Raw genomic sequence first — 15,055 nt, 5'->3', positions numbered from 1 at the left:
AAGGCTCAGGGTGGATGAGCACAAACTCCATCTGATCATCACTGACTTACACAGACACCAGTATGACTCCCTAGGAATTCAGCCTTGAAAAGAAAAAAGAAAAAACTGAGTACAGGCATTGGAGAAAGGTGCCAAGATAATTCAAGGGTAAGTTCAGTTCAGTTCAGTCACTCAGTCATATCTGACTCTTTGTGACCCCATGGACTGTAGCACGCCAGGCTTCCCTGTCCATCACCAACTCCTGGAGTCCACCCAAATCCATGTCCATAGAGTCGGTGATGCCATCCAACCATCTCATCCTCTGTTGTCCCCTTCTCCTCCTGCCTTCAATCCTTCCCATCATCAGTGTCTTTTCCAGTGAGTCAGTTCTTCATATCAGGTGGCCAAAGTATTGGAATTTCAGCTTCAACATCAGTACTTCCAATGAATTTTCAGGACTGATTTCTTTTAGGATTGACTGGTTGGATCTTCTTGTAGTCCAGGGGACTCTCAAGAGTCTTCTCCAACACCAGAGTTCAAAAGCATCAGTTCTTCAGTGCTCAGCTTACTTTATAGTCCAACTCTCACATCTCTACATGACTACTGGAAAAACCATAGCCTTGACTAGATGGACCTTTGTCGGCAAAGTAATGTCTCTGCTTTTTAATATGCTGTCTAGATTGGTCACTGTTTCCATTGTTTACCCATCTATTTGCCATGAAGTGATGGGACCGGATGCCACAATATTAGTTTTCTGAATGTTGAGCTTTAAGCCAACTTTTTCACTCTCCTCTTTCACTTTCATCAAGAGGCTCTTTAGTTCTTCTTCACTTTCTGCCATAAGGGTAGTGTCATCTGCCTATCTGAGGTTACTGATATTTCTCCTGGCAATCTTGATTCCAGCTTGTGCTTCATCCAGCCTGGCATTTCACATGGTATACTCTGCATAGAAGTTAAATAAGCAGGGTGACAACATACAGCCTTGACATACTCCTTTACTGGTTTGGAATGAGTCTGTTCTTCCATGTCCAGATCTTACTGCTGCTTCTTGACCTGCATACAGATTTCTCAGGTGGTCTGGTATTCCCATCTCTTGAAGAATTTTCCATAGTTTGTTGTGATCCACAAAATCAAAGGTTTTGGCCTAATCAATAAAGCAAAACTAGATGTTTTTCTGGAACTCTCTTGCTTTTTCGATGATCCAGCAGATGTTGGCAGTTTGATCTCTGGTTTCTCTGCCTTTTCTAAATCCAGCTTGAACATCTGGAAGTTCACAGTTCACGTACTGTTGAAACCTGGCTTGGAGAAATTTGAGCATTACTTTTCTAGTGTGTGAGATGAATGCAATTCTTGGTAGTCTGAACATTCTTTGGCATTGCCTTTCTTTGGGACTGGAATGAAAACTGACATTTTCCAGTCCTGTGGCCACTGCTGAGTTTTCCAGATTTGCTGGCATATTGAGTGCAGCACTTTCATAGCATCCTCAACTGGAATTCCATCACCTCCACTAACTTTGTTCATAGTGATGCTTCCTAAGGCCCACTTGACTTCTCATTTCAGGGTGTCTGCCTCTAGGTGAAAGATCACACCATCATGGTTATCTGGGTTATGAAGATCTTTTCTATATAGTTCTTCTGTGTATTCTTGCCACCTTTTCTTGATATCTTCTGCTTCTGTTAGGTCCATACCATTTCTGTCCTTTATTGTGCCCATCTTTGCATGAAATATTCCCTTGGTATTTCTACTTTTCTTGAAGAGATCTCTTGTCTTTCCCATTCCATCTTTTTCCTCTATTTCTTTGCATTGATCACTGAGGAAGACGTACTTATCTCTCTTTGCTATTCTTTAGACCTCTGCATTCAAATGGGTATATCTTTACTTTTCTCCTTTGCCTTTAGCTTCTCTTCTTTCTCAGCTATTTTTAAAGCCTCCCCAGACAACCATTTTGCCTTTTTGCATTTCTTTTTCTTGGGGATGGTCTTGATCACTGCCTCCTATACAATGTCACAAACCTCCATCCACAGTTCTGCAGGCACTCAGTCTATCAGATCTAACATCTTGAATCTATTTGTCACTTCCACTGTATAATCATAAGGGATTTGATTCAGGTCATACCTGAATGGTCTAGTGGTTTTCCCTATTTTCTTCAATTTAAGTCTGAATTTGTCAATAAGGAGTTCATGATCTGAGCCACAGTCAGCTCCCAGTCTTGCTTTTGCTGACTGTATAGAGCTTCTCCATATTTGGCTGCAAAGAATATAATCAATTTTATTTTGGTATTGACTACCTGATGATGCCCATGTGTAGAGTCGTCTCTTATGTTGTTGGAAGAGGGTGTTTGCTATGACCAGTGCATTCTCTTGGCAAAACTCTGTTAGCCTTTGACCTGCTTCATTTTGTACTCCATGGCCAAATTTTCCTGTTACTCCAAGTAGCTCTTGAGTTCCTACTTTGGTATTCCAGTCCTGTACAATGAAACAACATCTTTTTTGGGTGTTAGTTCTAGAAGGTCTTGCAGGTCTTCATCTTTCAGTTCAGTTCAGTCGCTCAGTCGTGTCTGACTCTTTGCAACCCCATGAATTGCAGCACGCCAGGCCTCCCTGTCCATAACCAACTCCTGGAGTTTACCCAGACTCATGTCTATCAAGTCAGTGATGCCATCCAGCCATCTCATCCTCTGTTGTCCCCTTCTCCTCCTGCCCCAAATCTCTCCCAGCATCAGAGTCTTTTCCAATGAGTCAACTCTTCGCATGAGGTGGCCAAAGTACTGGGGTTTCAGCTTTAGCATCATTCCTTCCAAAGAAATCTCAGGGCTGATCTCCTTCAGAATGGACTGGTTGGATCTCCTTGCAGTCCAAGGGATTCTCAAGAGTCTTCTCAACACCACAGTTCAAAAGCATCAATTCTTTGGCACTCAGCCTTCTTCACAGTCGAACTCTCCACATCCATACATGACCACAGGAAAAACCATAGCCTTGACTAGACAGACCTTTGTTGGCAAAGTAATGTCTCTGCTTTTGAATATGATATCTAGGTTGGTCATCATATAACTGTTCAATTTCATCTTCTTCAGCATTACTGGTCAGGGCATAGACTTGGATTACTATGATATTGAATAGTTTGCCTTGGAAATGATCATAGATCATTCTGTCATTTTTGAGATTGCATCCACATACTGCATTTCAGACTCTCTTGTTGACTATGATGACTACTCCATTTCTTCTAAGGTATTCTTAACTACAGTAGTAGATATCAAGGTCATCTGAGTTAAATTCATCCATTCCAGTCCATTTTAGTTTGCTGATTCCTAAGATGTCAATGTTCATTCTTGCCATCTCCTGTTTGACCACTTCCAATTTGCCTTGATTCATGGACCTAACATTCCAGGTTCCTATGCATATTGCTCTTTATAGTGTCGGACTTTACTTCCATCACCAGTCATATCCACAACTGGCTGTTGTTTTTGCTCTGGCTCTGCCTCTTCATTCTTTCTGGAGTTATTTCTCCACTCTTTCCAGTAGCATATTGGGCACCTATCAACCTGGGGATTTCATCTTCCAGTGTCATACCTTTTTGCTTTTTCATACTGTTCACGGGGTTCTCAAGGAAACAATACTGAAGTGACTTCCCATTCCCTTCTCCAGTGGACCACATTTTGTCAGAATTCTCTGCCATGACCCATGCATCTTGGGTGGCCCTACATGGCATGGCTCATATTTTCATTGAACTAGAAAAGGGTGTGGTTCATGTGATCAGTTTGGTTAGTTTTCTGTGATTGTGGTTTTCATTCTGTCAGCCCTCTGATGGTGAAGGATAAGAAGCTTATGGAAGCTTCCTGATGGGAGAGACTGACTGAGGGGGAAACTGGGTCTTGTTCTGATGGGTGGGACCATGTTCAGTAAATCTTTAATCCAATTTTCTGTTGATGGGCCAGGCTGTGTTCCCTTCCTGTTGCTTGACCTGAGGCCAAACTATGGTGGAGGTAATGAAGATAATGGCAACCTCCTTCAAAAGGTCCCATGCATGCACTGCTTTGCCTCCAGCCCTGAAGCAGGCCACCACCGACCCACGCCTCTGCCAGAGACTCCTGGACACACATGGGCATGTCTGGATCAGTTTTTTGTGGGGTCACTGCTCCTTTCTCCTGGGTCCTGGTGCATAAAAGCTTTTGTTTGTGCACTCCAAGAGTCTGTTTCCCCAGTCCTGTGTAAGTTCTTGTGGTTCTATGGTGGGGTTATTGGCGACCTCCTCCAAGAGGGCTTATGCCATACCCAGGTCTGCTGCACCCAGAGCCCCTGCAGCAGGCCACTGCTGATCCATACCTCCACAGGAGACACTCAGACACAGTTCTGTCTCAGTCTCTGTGGGCTGGGTAAATGCTAGTCTTTTCAACAAGTAGTGCTGCAACAGTTAAATATCCATATGCCAAAAGAAAAATGAACTTAAGGCCCTTACCTCATGCCATATATAAAACATTAATTCAAAATGGATCATGAATTTAAATGTAAGTGAAAACTATGAAAAATTTAGAAGAAGACAGAGAAGAAAATTTCTGTGGCCTTCAGATAGGCAGCTTTTAGATAAGACTCCCAAAGCATGATCCATAAGAGAAAAAATAAGTTGGACTTCAAAAGTTAACAACTTCTATCTCTCAAAGGACATGGTTAAGAAAATGAGTGAAAAGATAAGGTATGGATTAAGGGGAATATTGATAAAGCATGTATCTGACAAAGGAATTGCATTCACAACACATGAATAACTGAAAACTCATTTAAGAACAGAACCCAATTTGTAAAAAATGGATAAAAAATTTAAACTAACACTCCATTAGAGAAGATATATAAAGGCCAAACAAGCACATGACAAGATAATCATCATAAGTAGTTACTAGGGCAACAAAAATTAAAACCACAATGAGATACAACTACATGCCCACTAAAATGGCTATCCTGAAAAATATAGGTAATTCCAAGTGTTAGCAAGCACATGGAAAACTACAAACCCTCTCTCTGACATTATTAGCAGGAATGCAAAATGGCACTACTAACTTGGAATACCCTGTGACAGTTTTGGGTTTTTTGTTTTGTTTTAAGTTGCATGTGAACTTGTATGACCCAATCATTCAATTCCTAGAAATCTACCCAAGAGAAAAGTGATCACATGTCCATTCAAAGATATGCACATGAATGTTCACAATAAAATTAATCATTTTAGTCCTAAAGGAAACAATCCAAATGTCCATTAACCAGACAATAGATAAACAAATTGCGTTATACTTTTTCAATAGAATATTATTCAGCACTAAAAATGAGTGAATGACTTACAGATGCTACAACATGGATGAATCAAACTTCAAAAATGTAATGCTATGTAAAAGAGCTGAATTCAAAGGACAACTAAATAATGTATTATTCTATTTACAGGAAATATTCAGAAATGGCAAACTTATAGTGTCAGAGAGCAGATAAGTAGTTTCTTGTGGATGGGAGCAGAAGTGAGGATTTACAAAAGAAATTTTGGGGTTGATGGAAACATTCTAAAATGAGACTGTGTTGATAGCTGTAAAACTCTATAGATTCACTAAAAATCATAGAATTGTACCCTTACAATGTGTTAATGTTGTAGTATGTAAATTGTACCTCAACAAAAGTGTTAAAACATGAGAAAATAAAGACTTTTCCTATGATGTGTTTAACTTAAATGTCAGATTGTGGATTTGGTGCACGCACAAAGCAATTTTTTTGGTGTGGTTAGAAAGGGCCACTGGTGAGTAACAAAATAAAATGCAATTTTGGATGATATGTTGTTGTTTAGTCACTAAGTTGTGTCCAACTCTTTGTGACCCCATGGACTGTGGCCCACTAGACTCCTCTGTCTATGAGATTTCCCAAGCAAGAATACTGGAGAGGGTTGCCATTTCCGTCTCCAGAGGATCTTTCTAACCCAGGATCCAATCTGTGCAACCTGCACTGGTGGATGGATTCTTTACCACTGAGCCACCAAGGAAGCCCTCTGAATGATATAATTAGTAGCAATAGCAGCCATGCACATGGTGATTCATAGTTTCAGCACTAGAAATTCAAAATCTTGCTTCCTTCATGTGCTTTCTAAGAATTATCTGTTGACATGTTTAGCTTTCTACTTGTAATTATCCTCCCTCCAAATTGGAATAAGGATTAACTAATTATAGTGGTGCCTTCAGACATGAGCCATATCAAACGCCCTAGTAACCAAGAATTGTCCTGCCTGCAAAGTATGCCAGAAAGCCTTGAAGTCTGGAATCTGCTTTGAGACCCAATTCAGTGGGACTGAACCAAGCCACAGAGCTTCCCTAATCTGGTTTAGCCAGCAGTGGCACACCCTGCACTTCCACTAACTTTACTTTCTTAAGCTGTAGCTTCGGATAAACTACAATTACTTTCTCAAAATCTACTATGGGTTTCAGTAGGTACAACGTGAAAAGCAGCAGTGAGTCCATCGAAGTGTCAGGATATGGCATTAGAAGCCATGGGTTTAATATTGGCCTAGTCACAAACTAGTCATTTAGCTTTAGCCAAGTAACTTATCTGATTAGCCTTAGACTATTTTTCCCAAATTGAGATAATCTTGCCTACCCCAAAACTGTTGCAAAAAACAAGTAAGATAGTGTACCTAAAGTGCCTGACCCAGTGTCTGTGTATTGAATCTGAATAAAGGATACAGCCATAATTCCTTAATTTGACAATCAAAGTTTTCCAGAGCTTGGTCCCAATCTTCCTCTCTATCCTTATCTTCCATACCGATAGGACTCCTAATTTTTAGCTAGAAAACAGTCACCCAGGATGAAGACTTGATTTCTCATCCATCCTTTAGTTAAGTGTGGATGTGAGTTCTATTGAGTGGGATAAACAAGAAAGTGTCAAGAACTGCATCTTCTCCTTTCTCCCCGTACTTTCTTCATCATGCTTCCTGGAACATGGAAATGCTGGTAGAATTTCACATATGACAATGAGATTGAGAGGCACTTTCTAGGGATAGCGGCAGAAAGCTGAAAGAATTTGACTCCAGTAGTTTTCAGGAGCAGAGCCACACCATCAGCTCTGGATTTCCTGCATCTAGACTTGTATATGGAAGAGAAATATACTTCTATCTTGTTTAAAGTGCTGTTATTTTAGATACACATTTTGTGTATTAGTTACTGAAAGCCTAACTTACCCTATTATTCCTCCTATCAGCTTTCTGATGCTCTTAGCTCTTCACATTGTCTCTAGACATATCTTCATTCATTCATTCAGTAGTTTACTCCATAGCCATTCAATGTGCACCTTGACTCTGCCTGGCATAAATCTAAGAGGGTACTGGAATGGTCATAGGAATGAAATGAACCAAATGAAGTGTTAGTCACTCAGTCAGTGGCATCTGACTTTTTGCAACCCCATGGACCATAGCCCACCAGGCTCCTCTGTCCATGGGATTCTCCAGGCAAGAATACTAGAGTGGGTAGCCATTCTCTTCTCCAGGGGATCTTCCCAACTCAGGGATCGAACCTGGGTCTCCTGCATTGTAGGCAGGTACTTTACCATTTGAGCCACCAGGGAAGCCTGAAACAAATATATCCTGCCCTTAAAAGTCACAAGTATTGAATGAAACTCTCTTGCTCTTAATTTATACGATAATTCATGTGTGAGGCAAAATTCATCTCAGATTTTCTCCAAGAGTCCCATCTCAAATAATCTTACTATTTCCAGTAATACATTGTTGATCAGACCATATGTACCTAATATGTTCTATTTGGCTCTCTACAACCACTCTCTGCCTTTCTTCACCATTTTCTTTATTCAGGAAGACTTGTCTGTATGGATTACTTCAGTGGTCTCTTGCCCTCTAATTTCCAATTGGGTTGGTCAATAGGAACCCCTGGCAGAAGATCAGAGGGAAGTAAGAAAGTGGGTTCTCTGTATTTATTTCTCTCAGCTCCCTCCCTGTGGGGTCATCTCAGGCTAACTTTGCTCTTCAGCTGAAGGGCACTGTTCCACTCAAGGTGGCCCACTGCATGACTCTCTACTGTTGGGTTCTGGTTACTATTCCCTCCCTTCAGTTCCTTTGCGATATTACTAGCCCCAGGGAACTGCACTATACCCCATGGCTTCTGTGTGCAGTGCCCTCACCTTGTAAACAGCCCATTTATTAAGCTCCTCTCAGATTATCCTAATGTGAGGCTGCCATCTGTTTCCTGCTAGCGGGCTGACTGATGCACCATGTGTCCCGATTCTCAGTTCAAAGACATAGGCACCAAATATTCATGGCACCCATCAGAAGCACCGTTAGGAAGAGGGTCAGAGTAGAGGGAAGACATTATTTATCAGCAGCTGAAGGAAGTACTGCTGACCACAGAGAACAAAGCTTGTGCATCTGGTATGAAGAACATTTTATATCCTTATAGAACACTTTTAGGGTGGGCAGAGGAAAAAAAGAGAGGAAAAGAGAGTAGGAAGGTGTGGTAGGCAGAACAATGCACCCCCTTCCCCCAAATGCCCAAGTTCTAATCCTTGGAACCTGTGAACATGCTACCTTACATGACAAAAGGGACTTTATAGCTGTGATTTAATGAAAGATCTTGCTGATACCTTGATTTTAGCTCAGAGAGGCCAACTTCAGGCTTTTCCTGAACTGTAAGATAATAAACATATGTTGTTTTAAGCCACCAACCCATGCAATTTGTTATGTCAGCAATAGGAAACTAGTATAGAATGTAAGACTGAAATCTCCAGACCCAGAGAACTAAACCTGGGAAGGGAGAAGGGCTGGGGACCTAATAAGTGACAGAGATGAACACACTAAGGACAGCAAAACCATACTGCACGCCACCTGCTAATCTGTATTGCAGGCAAATTAAATTCACCAAAAAGAAAATTTACTCTTCATCTCATAAGTTTAGACTCATAAATGCTTTCACACCTTTTGCAATACCTAGTAGAAACCTTTTTTCCCTCGGAGTTTTGGGGATTCTCCAGAACTTTTGTATTTTGTTAGAGAGATTTATCAGCTTCATTCAGAAGGACATGCATCTGCTTTATCCTATTCTATGACTTCCTGGTAGTCAAAGTATCAAAATATTACACACAAAAAACTATGATTTTTAAAAGTTCCAGAGCATATAGTCTACAAAGCACCAATACTTATTTGCATACTATAAAAACCGTTGCTAAGCTCCTCCCCAAGACTGCCTGTTTCCCAGTGGGCCTTACCACGCTCTGACCCAGCTGCTCCCGGAAGAAGTAATCCATGTTTCTCTTTTGCAGGCTGTCAAGGTAATGCTGAAAGCGAGTGTACGTGTAAGGGTAGCAGTAAGCAAATTGATAGATATCTTCTTCTCGGTCAAAGCAAAATGCAAAGGACATCACGTAATTCTTCCTATGGTCTGGGCAGCGGTAGTAGTAGACATTTTTGGGCGGCAGCCTTTGCCTGAAAGATACAAAGAAATTTGGGCATATCAGATAATCATTCAAGCTTCAAACTGTAATCAATGGGAATAAATGCCCAAGAGTAAAACTGTAACATCAAGAATCCTAGGTGGTGGCTAAGAATAACAGTATATACCAACCTTTGGTCAAAAAGAATCTGGGGGGCTTCCCTGGTGGCTCAATGGTAAAGAATTCGCCTGCCAATGCAGGAGACATGGGTTCGATTTCTGGTCCAGGAAGATCCCACATGCCACGGAGCAGCTAAGCCCATGCACCACAAGTATTGACCCTGTGCTCTAGAGCCCAGAGCCACAACTACTGAAACCCACAAGTCTAGAGCTTGTGCTCCACAAGAAGAGAAGCCACAGCAATGAGAAGCTGCACCCGCAACTAGAGAGCAGCCCCCACTCACCGCAACTGAGAAAACCCTGTGCAGCAACAAAGACCCAGCTCAGCCAAACATGATTCATTAATTATTTTTAAAAGACTAGAACTTGGCAGTATTTGGTTCAAATTCCAGCCCTACCCTTTATCAACTGTATAGACAATTCAAAGTCAAAAGCAAGCAAGTTTTATTCATCATTTATTCCTATTTGAGCACCTGTTAAACACCCAGACATTGTGCTAGATTATTGGTGTAAACAAGAGAGGACAGATATTTGTCCTCATGGAGTATATATCCTGGTGGGGAAGCAGTCAACAAAATAATTTAAATAAATATATAATATAGTTACAGACACTAAAAGTGCATTGAGGGGAAATAGTGTGATGTTATAGTCACATAAATAGGAAAGGCCTACTTTCCCAGGGAAGTCAGGTTTTGGTGATATAACACTAATTCGGGCCTTTTAAAATAAGTTAATACACACTGTGAATATTCAAGGGAGAAGAAAAGAACACTCAACATTTCTTTAAATTATTACTATTGTTTATTATTTTTCTACAGAGCATTCCATGAGACTAATTTTACAAAGAAGCATTTTGGGAAATAATGCTTTAAAATGCACTGTGTAAGCAATTCTGCTAAGTTAACATGTTCATTCTCCAATAAGCAACACTAAAACACATACATGAGAAAAGGCAAAATGTTCTAGTCATAATTCCCGTAAAATCCTTACATTCACCCACTTCACAGGCTCACTGCACTCCTTCATTTGTATGGTATCCAAATGATTCACTATTTCCCTACAGAGAATGTATCTTATTTGCGTCTCTTAAAATCCTATTAATCCTACAAAACCCATATCAAACTGTGCCTTTTCCATGACTGTCCACTGATAATTCAAGGTCTGCTTGTTGCTGTTCAGTCACTAAGTGGTGTCTTACTCTTTGTGACCCCCTGGACTATAGCACACCAGGCTTTGCTGCTGCTGCTGCTGCTAATTCGCTTCAGTCGTGTCCGACTCTGTGTGACCCCATAGACGGCAGCCCACCAGGCTCCCCCATCCCTGGGATTCTCCAGGCAAGAACACTGGAGTGGGTTGCCATTTCCTTCTCCAATGCATGAAAATGAAAAGTGAAAGGGAAGTCGCTCAGTCATGTCCAACTCTTAGCGACCCCATGGACTGCAGCCTACCAGGCTCTGCTGTCCATGGGATTTTCCAGCCAAGAGTACTGGAGTGGGGTGCCATTGCCTTATCCTTCAATACCTCCTGGAGTTTGCTCAAACTCATGTCTGTCGAGTTGATGATGCCTTGCAACCTTCTCATCCTCTGTCTCCCCCTTCTCCTTCTGCCCTCAATCTTTTCCAGCATCAGGGTCTTTTCCAAAGAGCTCCAAAGCATTCTAACATGCTAGCAATTTGTTATAGAACCTTGTTTCTACCTTGTGTCTCTCTGAGGCTGCCTCAGTGGTCAGGAAGGAAGGTCAGGCTATGGACTTTCTGTGGAAGAGCAAACACTACATGGCACTGATGCTGTCCATATTTTGGTTTATGCTGCTTGCCTCTATCCAGGCTGTTATGAATCCCACACAAACATTAAATGGGAAGCATGAAATGGGAACATTAAAAGATTACTGTTAATTAAAGAAAAAACTCAGACATCTCAAGTTAATGAATTTAGCATTTTTCTATGTATAGAAAGACAAGAGTTCGGACTTATTGAAACAGTTCCTTTGGTATACACTTTAACTACCTAGGGCCAGTATCCTGTTTTTGCTTGCATCCTGAATCCCTAAGGGTGCACAGTTGGGGTGACTGCATTGCTTGATGGCTTGGTGTCTGAACATCCTTGTTTATAGGTTTCATCCACACTAAGTTGTTATTTCATTTAGAAGATGTGGTCATGGAGGGTCATAGAAGTTAAGGAGCTACTTACCTATGCTCTCAAGCTAGTAAATCACAAAGCTGGGATTCAAATCTTTTTATTTCTGATTCCAAGTGAGTACCTGTAACAATCAATTACAGGTACTGTAACACTCAAGTGTACTTTGCTGCACTCAGTAAGCCAGCAGCAAATTTGGAAAACTCAGCAGTGGCCACAGGACTGCAAAAAATCCATTTTCATTCCAATCCCAAAGAAAGGCAATGCCAAAGAATGTTCAAGCTACTGCATAATTGCACTCATCTCACACACTAGTAAAGTATTCTCCAAGTGAGGCTTCAACAGTATGTGAACTGAAAAATTCCAGATGTTCAAGCTGGATTCATAAAAGGCAGAGGAACTAGAGATTATATTGCCAACACCCACTGAATCACAGAAAAATAAGAGAATTCCAGAAAAACATCTACTTCTGCTTAATTGACTACACTAAAGCCTTTGACTGTGTGGATCACAACAAATTGGAAAATTCTTCAAGAGACGGAAATAAAATCTAACCTGCCCCCTGAGAAATCTGTATGCAGGCCAAGAAAAAACAGTTAAAACCAGAAATAGAATGATGAACCGGTTCCAAACTGGGAAAGGAGTACATCAAAGCTGTATACTGTCACCTTGCTTATGTGCAGAGTACACCACGAGAAACGCTGGGCTGGATGAAGCACAAGCTGGAATCAAGATTGCCGGGAGAAATATCAATAACCTCAGATATGCAGATGACACCACCCTTATGGTAGAAAGAGAAGAGGAACTAAATAGTCTCTTGATGAAGGTGAAAGTGGAGAGTGAAAAAGCTGGTTTAAAACTCAGAATTGAAGATCATGGCATCAGGTTCCATCACTTCATGGCAAATAGATGGGGAAACAATGGAAACAGTGACAGACTTTATTTTCTTGGGCTTCAAAATCACTGCAGATGTTGACTACAGCCATGAAATTAAAAGACATTTGCTCCTTGGAAGAAAAGCTATGACCAACCTAGACAGCATATTAAAAAGCAGAGACATTACTTTGCCAGCAAAGGTCCATATAGTCAAAGCTATGGTTTTTCCAGTGGTCATGTATGGATGTGAGAGTTGGACTATAAAGAAAGCTGAGTGCTGAAGAACTGATGCTTTTGAACTGTGGTGTTGGAGAAGACTCTTGAGAATCCCTTGGACTGCAAGGAGATCCAACCAGTCAATCCTAAAGGAAATCAGTCCTGAATGTTCATTGGAAGGACTGATGCTGAAGCTGAAGCCTTAAAACTTTGGCCACCTGATGTGAAGAACTGAGTCATTGGAAAAGATGCTGATAGTGGGAAACATTGAAGGCAGGAGGAGAAGGGGACGACAGAGGATGAGATGGCTGGATGGCATCACTGGCTCGATGGACATGAGTTTGAGCAAGTTCCAGGAGTTGGTGATGGGCAGGGAAGCCTGGCGTGCTGAAGTCCTTGGGGTTGCAAATAGTCAGACATGACTGATCAACTGAACTGAACTGAGCTGGTCCTGTAACACTTCTCCAGGTTCCCTCTTGATAAATTATGGGCTTCTGGCATTCTAGATATGAGTATGCACTAAAACAAGTAAAAGGCTAGGACTGCAAGGAATTCACCATGGCTGAAGCACAAACAATAGGAAGGGAAATCATGAGAAATGTATTTGAAGAGGAAGACAGAAGTCAGATTAGAAATGGATGACAGTTGTCCTTCCATATCTGTGGGGTCTGCATCTGAAGATACAAAGGGATGACTTCATATGAAGGGACAGGTTAAACATTATCCTGAGGTCACAGGGTACTTTTAAGTCAGTGAAAGAATTAAAGTTCCATGATTATGCCAGTCTAAGGGATAGGTGAGGGAAGGTCACCTATCAGTCAGATGAAGGACAGGGAGTAGCTGTGCAAGTATAGAAAATATGACAAGTTTGACTATTACATAAACGTGGCTGATATGACAGGCTGTGGAGTCAAAGATGGGTAGGATTCCAAAAGTGATGAGGAGGACAAGATGTAGAGAGAACAGTTTAAGCAATAAAGGAACAGGGCTTCTCATATAGAAGCCCGTGGTAGTATCAAAGGCTGTCTAGAGGTGTGTTTAGGGCCACCAATAGAGGCCGTGCGGCTCCTACCCCTAAAACTAGGAAGAATAAACATTTCAGTAACAACAATGGCTGGATAGCATCACTGACTCAGTGGAAGTGAATTTGCGCAAACTTCAGGAGATAGTGTAGGACCCAGGAGCCTGGAATGCTGCAGTCCATGGGGTAGCAAAGAGTTGGACATGACTTAGTGACTAAACAACAATCTTCCTGTGACACAAATGGAGCCTTAAGGCAAACCCAGGAGGCACTCTTCCTTTCTAACCTGATTTTTACCCTAAACACTACTATATTAAAATTTTGGACTAATTAGTGATGCAATAGAGATGGAATGGCCTGGAAGGAAAATGGGGAGTGAGAAGTCCCCTCCTGATCTTTCTGTGTATGGAATGTAAGAGAAAAAGCAGTACTTGGGAAGCTAAAGGGGGAAGTAATGGCCTCCAGGATAGTCAGGTCTTAGTTCTTTGTTTTATTCAGCAAATATTTGTTAAGTATCACGTACCAAAGACAAGAGGTAAAGGAAGCAGTGGATTAAAAGACCAGGGATCCAAGGGAGACTATTAACCTGGAAGCTGAGTTTCATAGAAAAAAGTAACAAGTAGAAAGTTTTGGATAGAAGAGGGATCAGTGGAAAACCAAGATTAGAGGGAGAACAGACCAGTGTGGGGATAATGGTATAAGAAGAAGAGGTGATGGTCTACATTCGTGATGTGACTGAACATGCAGAAATGTGAGGCTGGCAGAGTAAGTGAGTCCCAGGGTTCCAGTTTTTTATTCAGGGAGAATACCAGTGAACATGGCTTTGAGGTCTCCAGACAATGGTCTGTGAAACCCACGTCAGACCTTGACTCAGAGGTCTGAAACTGAGGACACTGGAGCACAATCACTTCATACACAAGTGATTCCTACAGTCACAAGCCCCTCAGCTTATGATGCTGATGTTTGCACATTTTTATTTACTGCTGCTGCTAAGTCGCTTTGGTCGTGTCCGACTCTGTGTGACCCCAGAGACGGCAGCCCACCAGGCTCCCCCGTCCCTGGGATTCTCCAGGCAAGAACACTGGAGTGGGTTGCCATTTCCTTCTCCAATGCATGAAAGTGAAAAGTGCAAGTGAATTCGCTCAGTCGTGTATGACTCTGCGACCCCATGGACTGCAGCCTACCAGGCTCCTCCACCCATGGGATTTTCCAGGCAAGAATACTGGAGTGGGGTGCCATGTCTAATCAAGATCCAT

The 15,055-nt window shown here is 41.7% G+C and overlaps 1 protein-coding gene across 1 annotated transcript in view; it reads right to left on the bottom strand.

Moving 5' to 3' along the window:
• AGBL4 (AGBL carboxypeptidase 4) overlaps nt 1–15,055 on the bottom strand; it is a 1,467,493-nt gene that overhangs the window by 544,131 nt on the left and 908,307 nt on the right. Inside the window, exon 5 of the mRNA XM_070364879.1 lies at nt 9,207–9,423. Within this exon, the coding sequence (XP_070220980.1) occupies nt 9,207–9,423 (217 nt within the window). The remainder of the gene's footprint in view (nt 1–9,206; nt 9,424–15,055) is intronic.

The sequence above is a fragment of the Bos mutus genome, chromosome 3, assembly GCF_027580195.1.
Source record: "Bos mutus isolate GX-2022 chromosome 3, NWIPB_WYAK_1.1, whole genome shotgun sequence".
NCBI classification, from domain to species: Eukaryota; Metazoa; Chordata; class Mammalia; order Artiodactyla; family Bovidae; genus Bos; species Bos mutus.
This window is presented reverse-complemented; position numbering and strand designations above follow the sequence as displayed.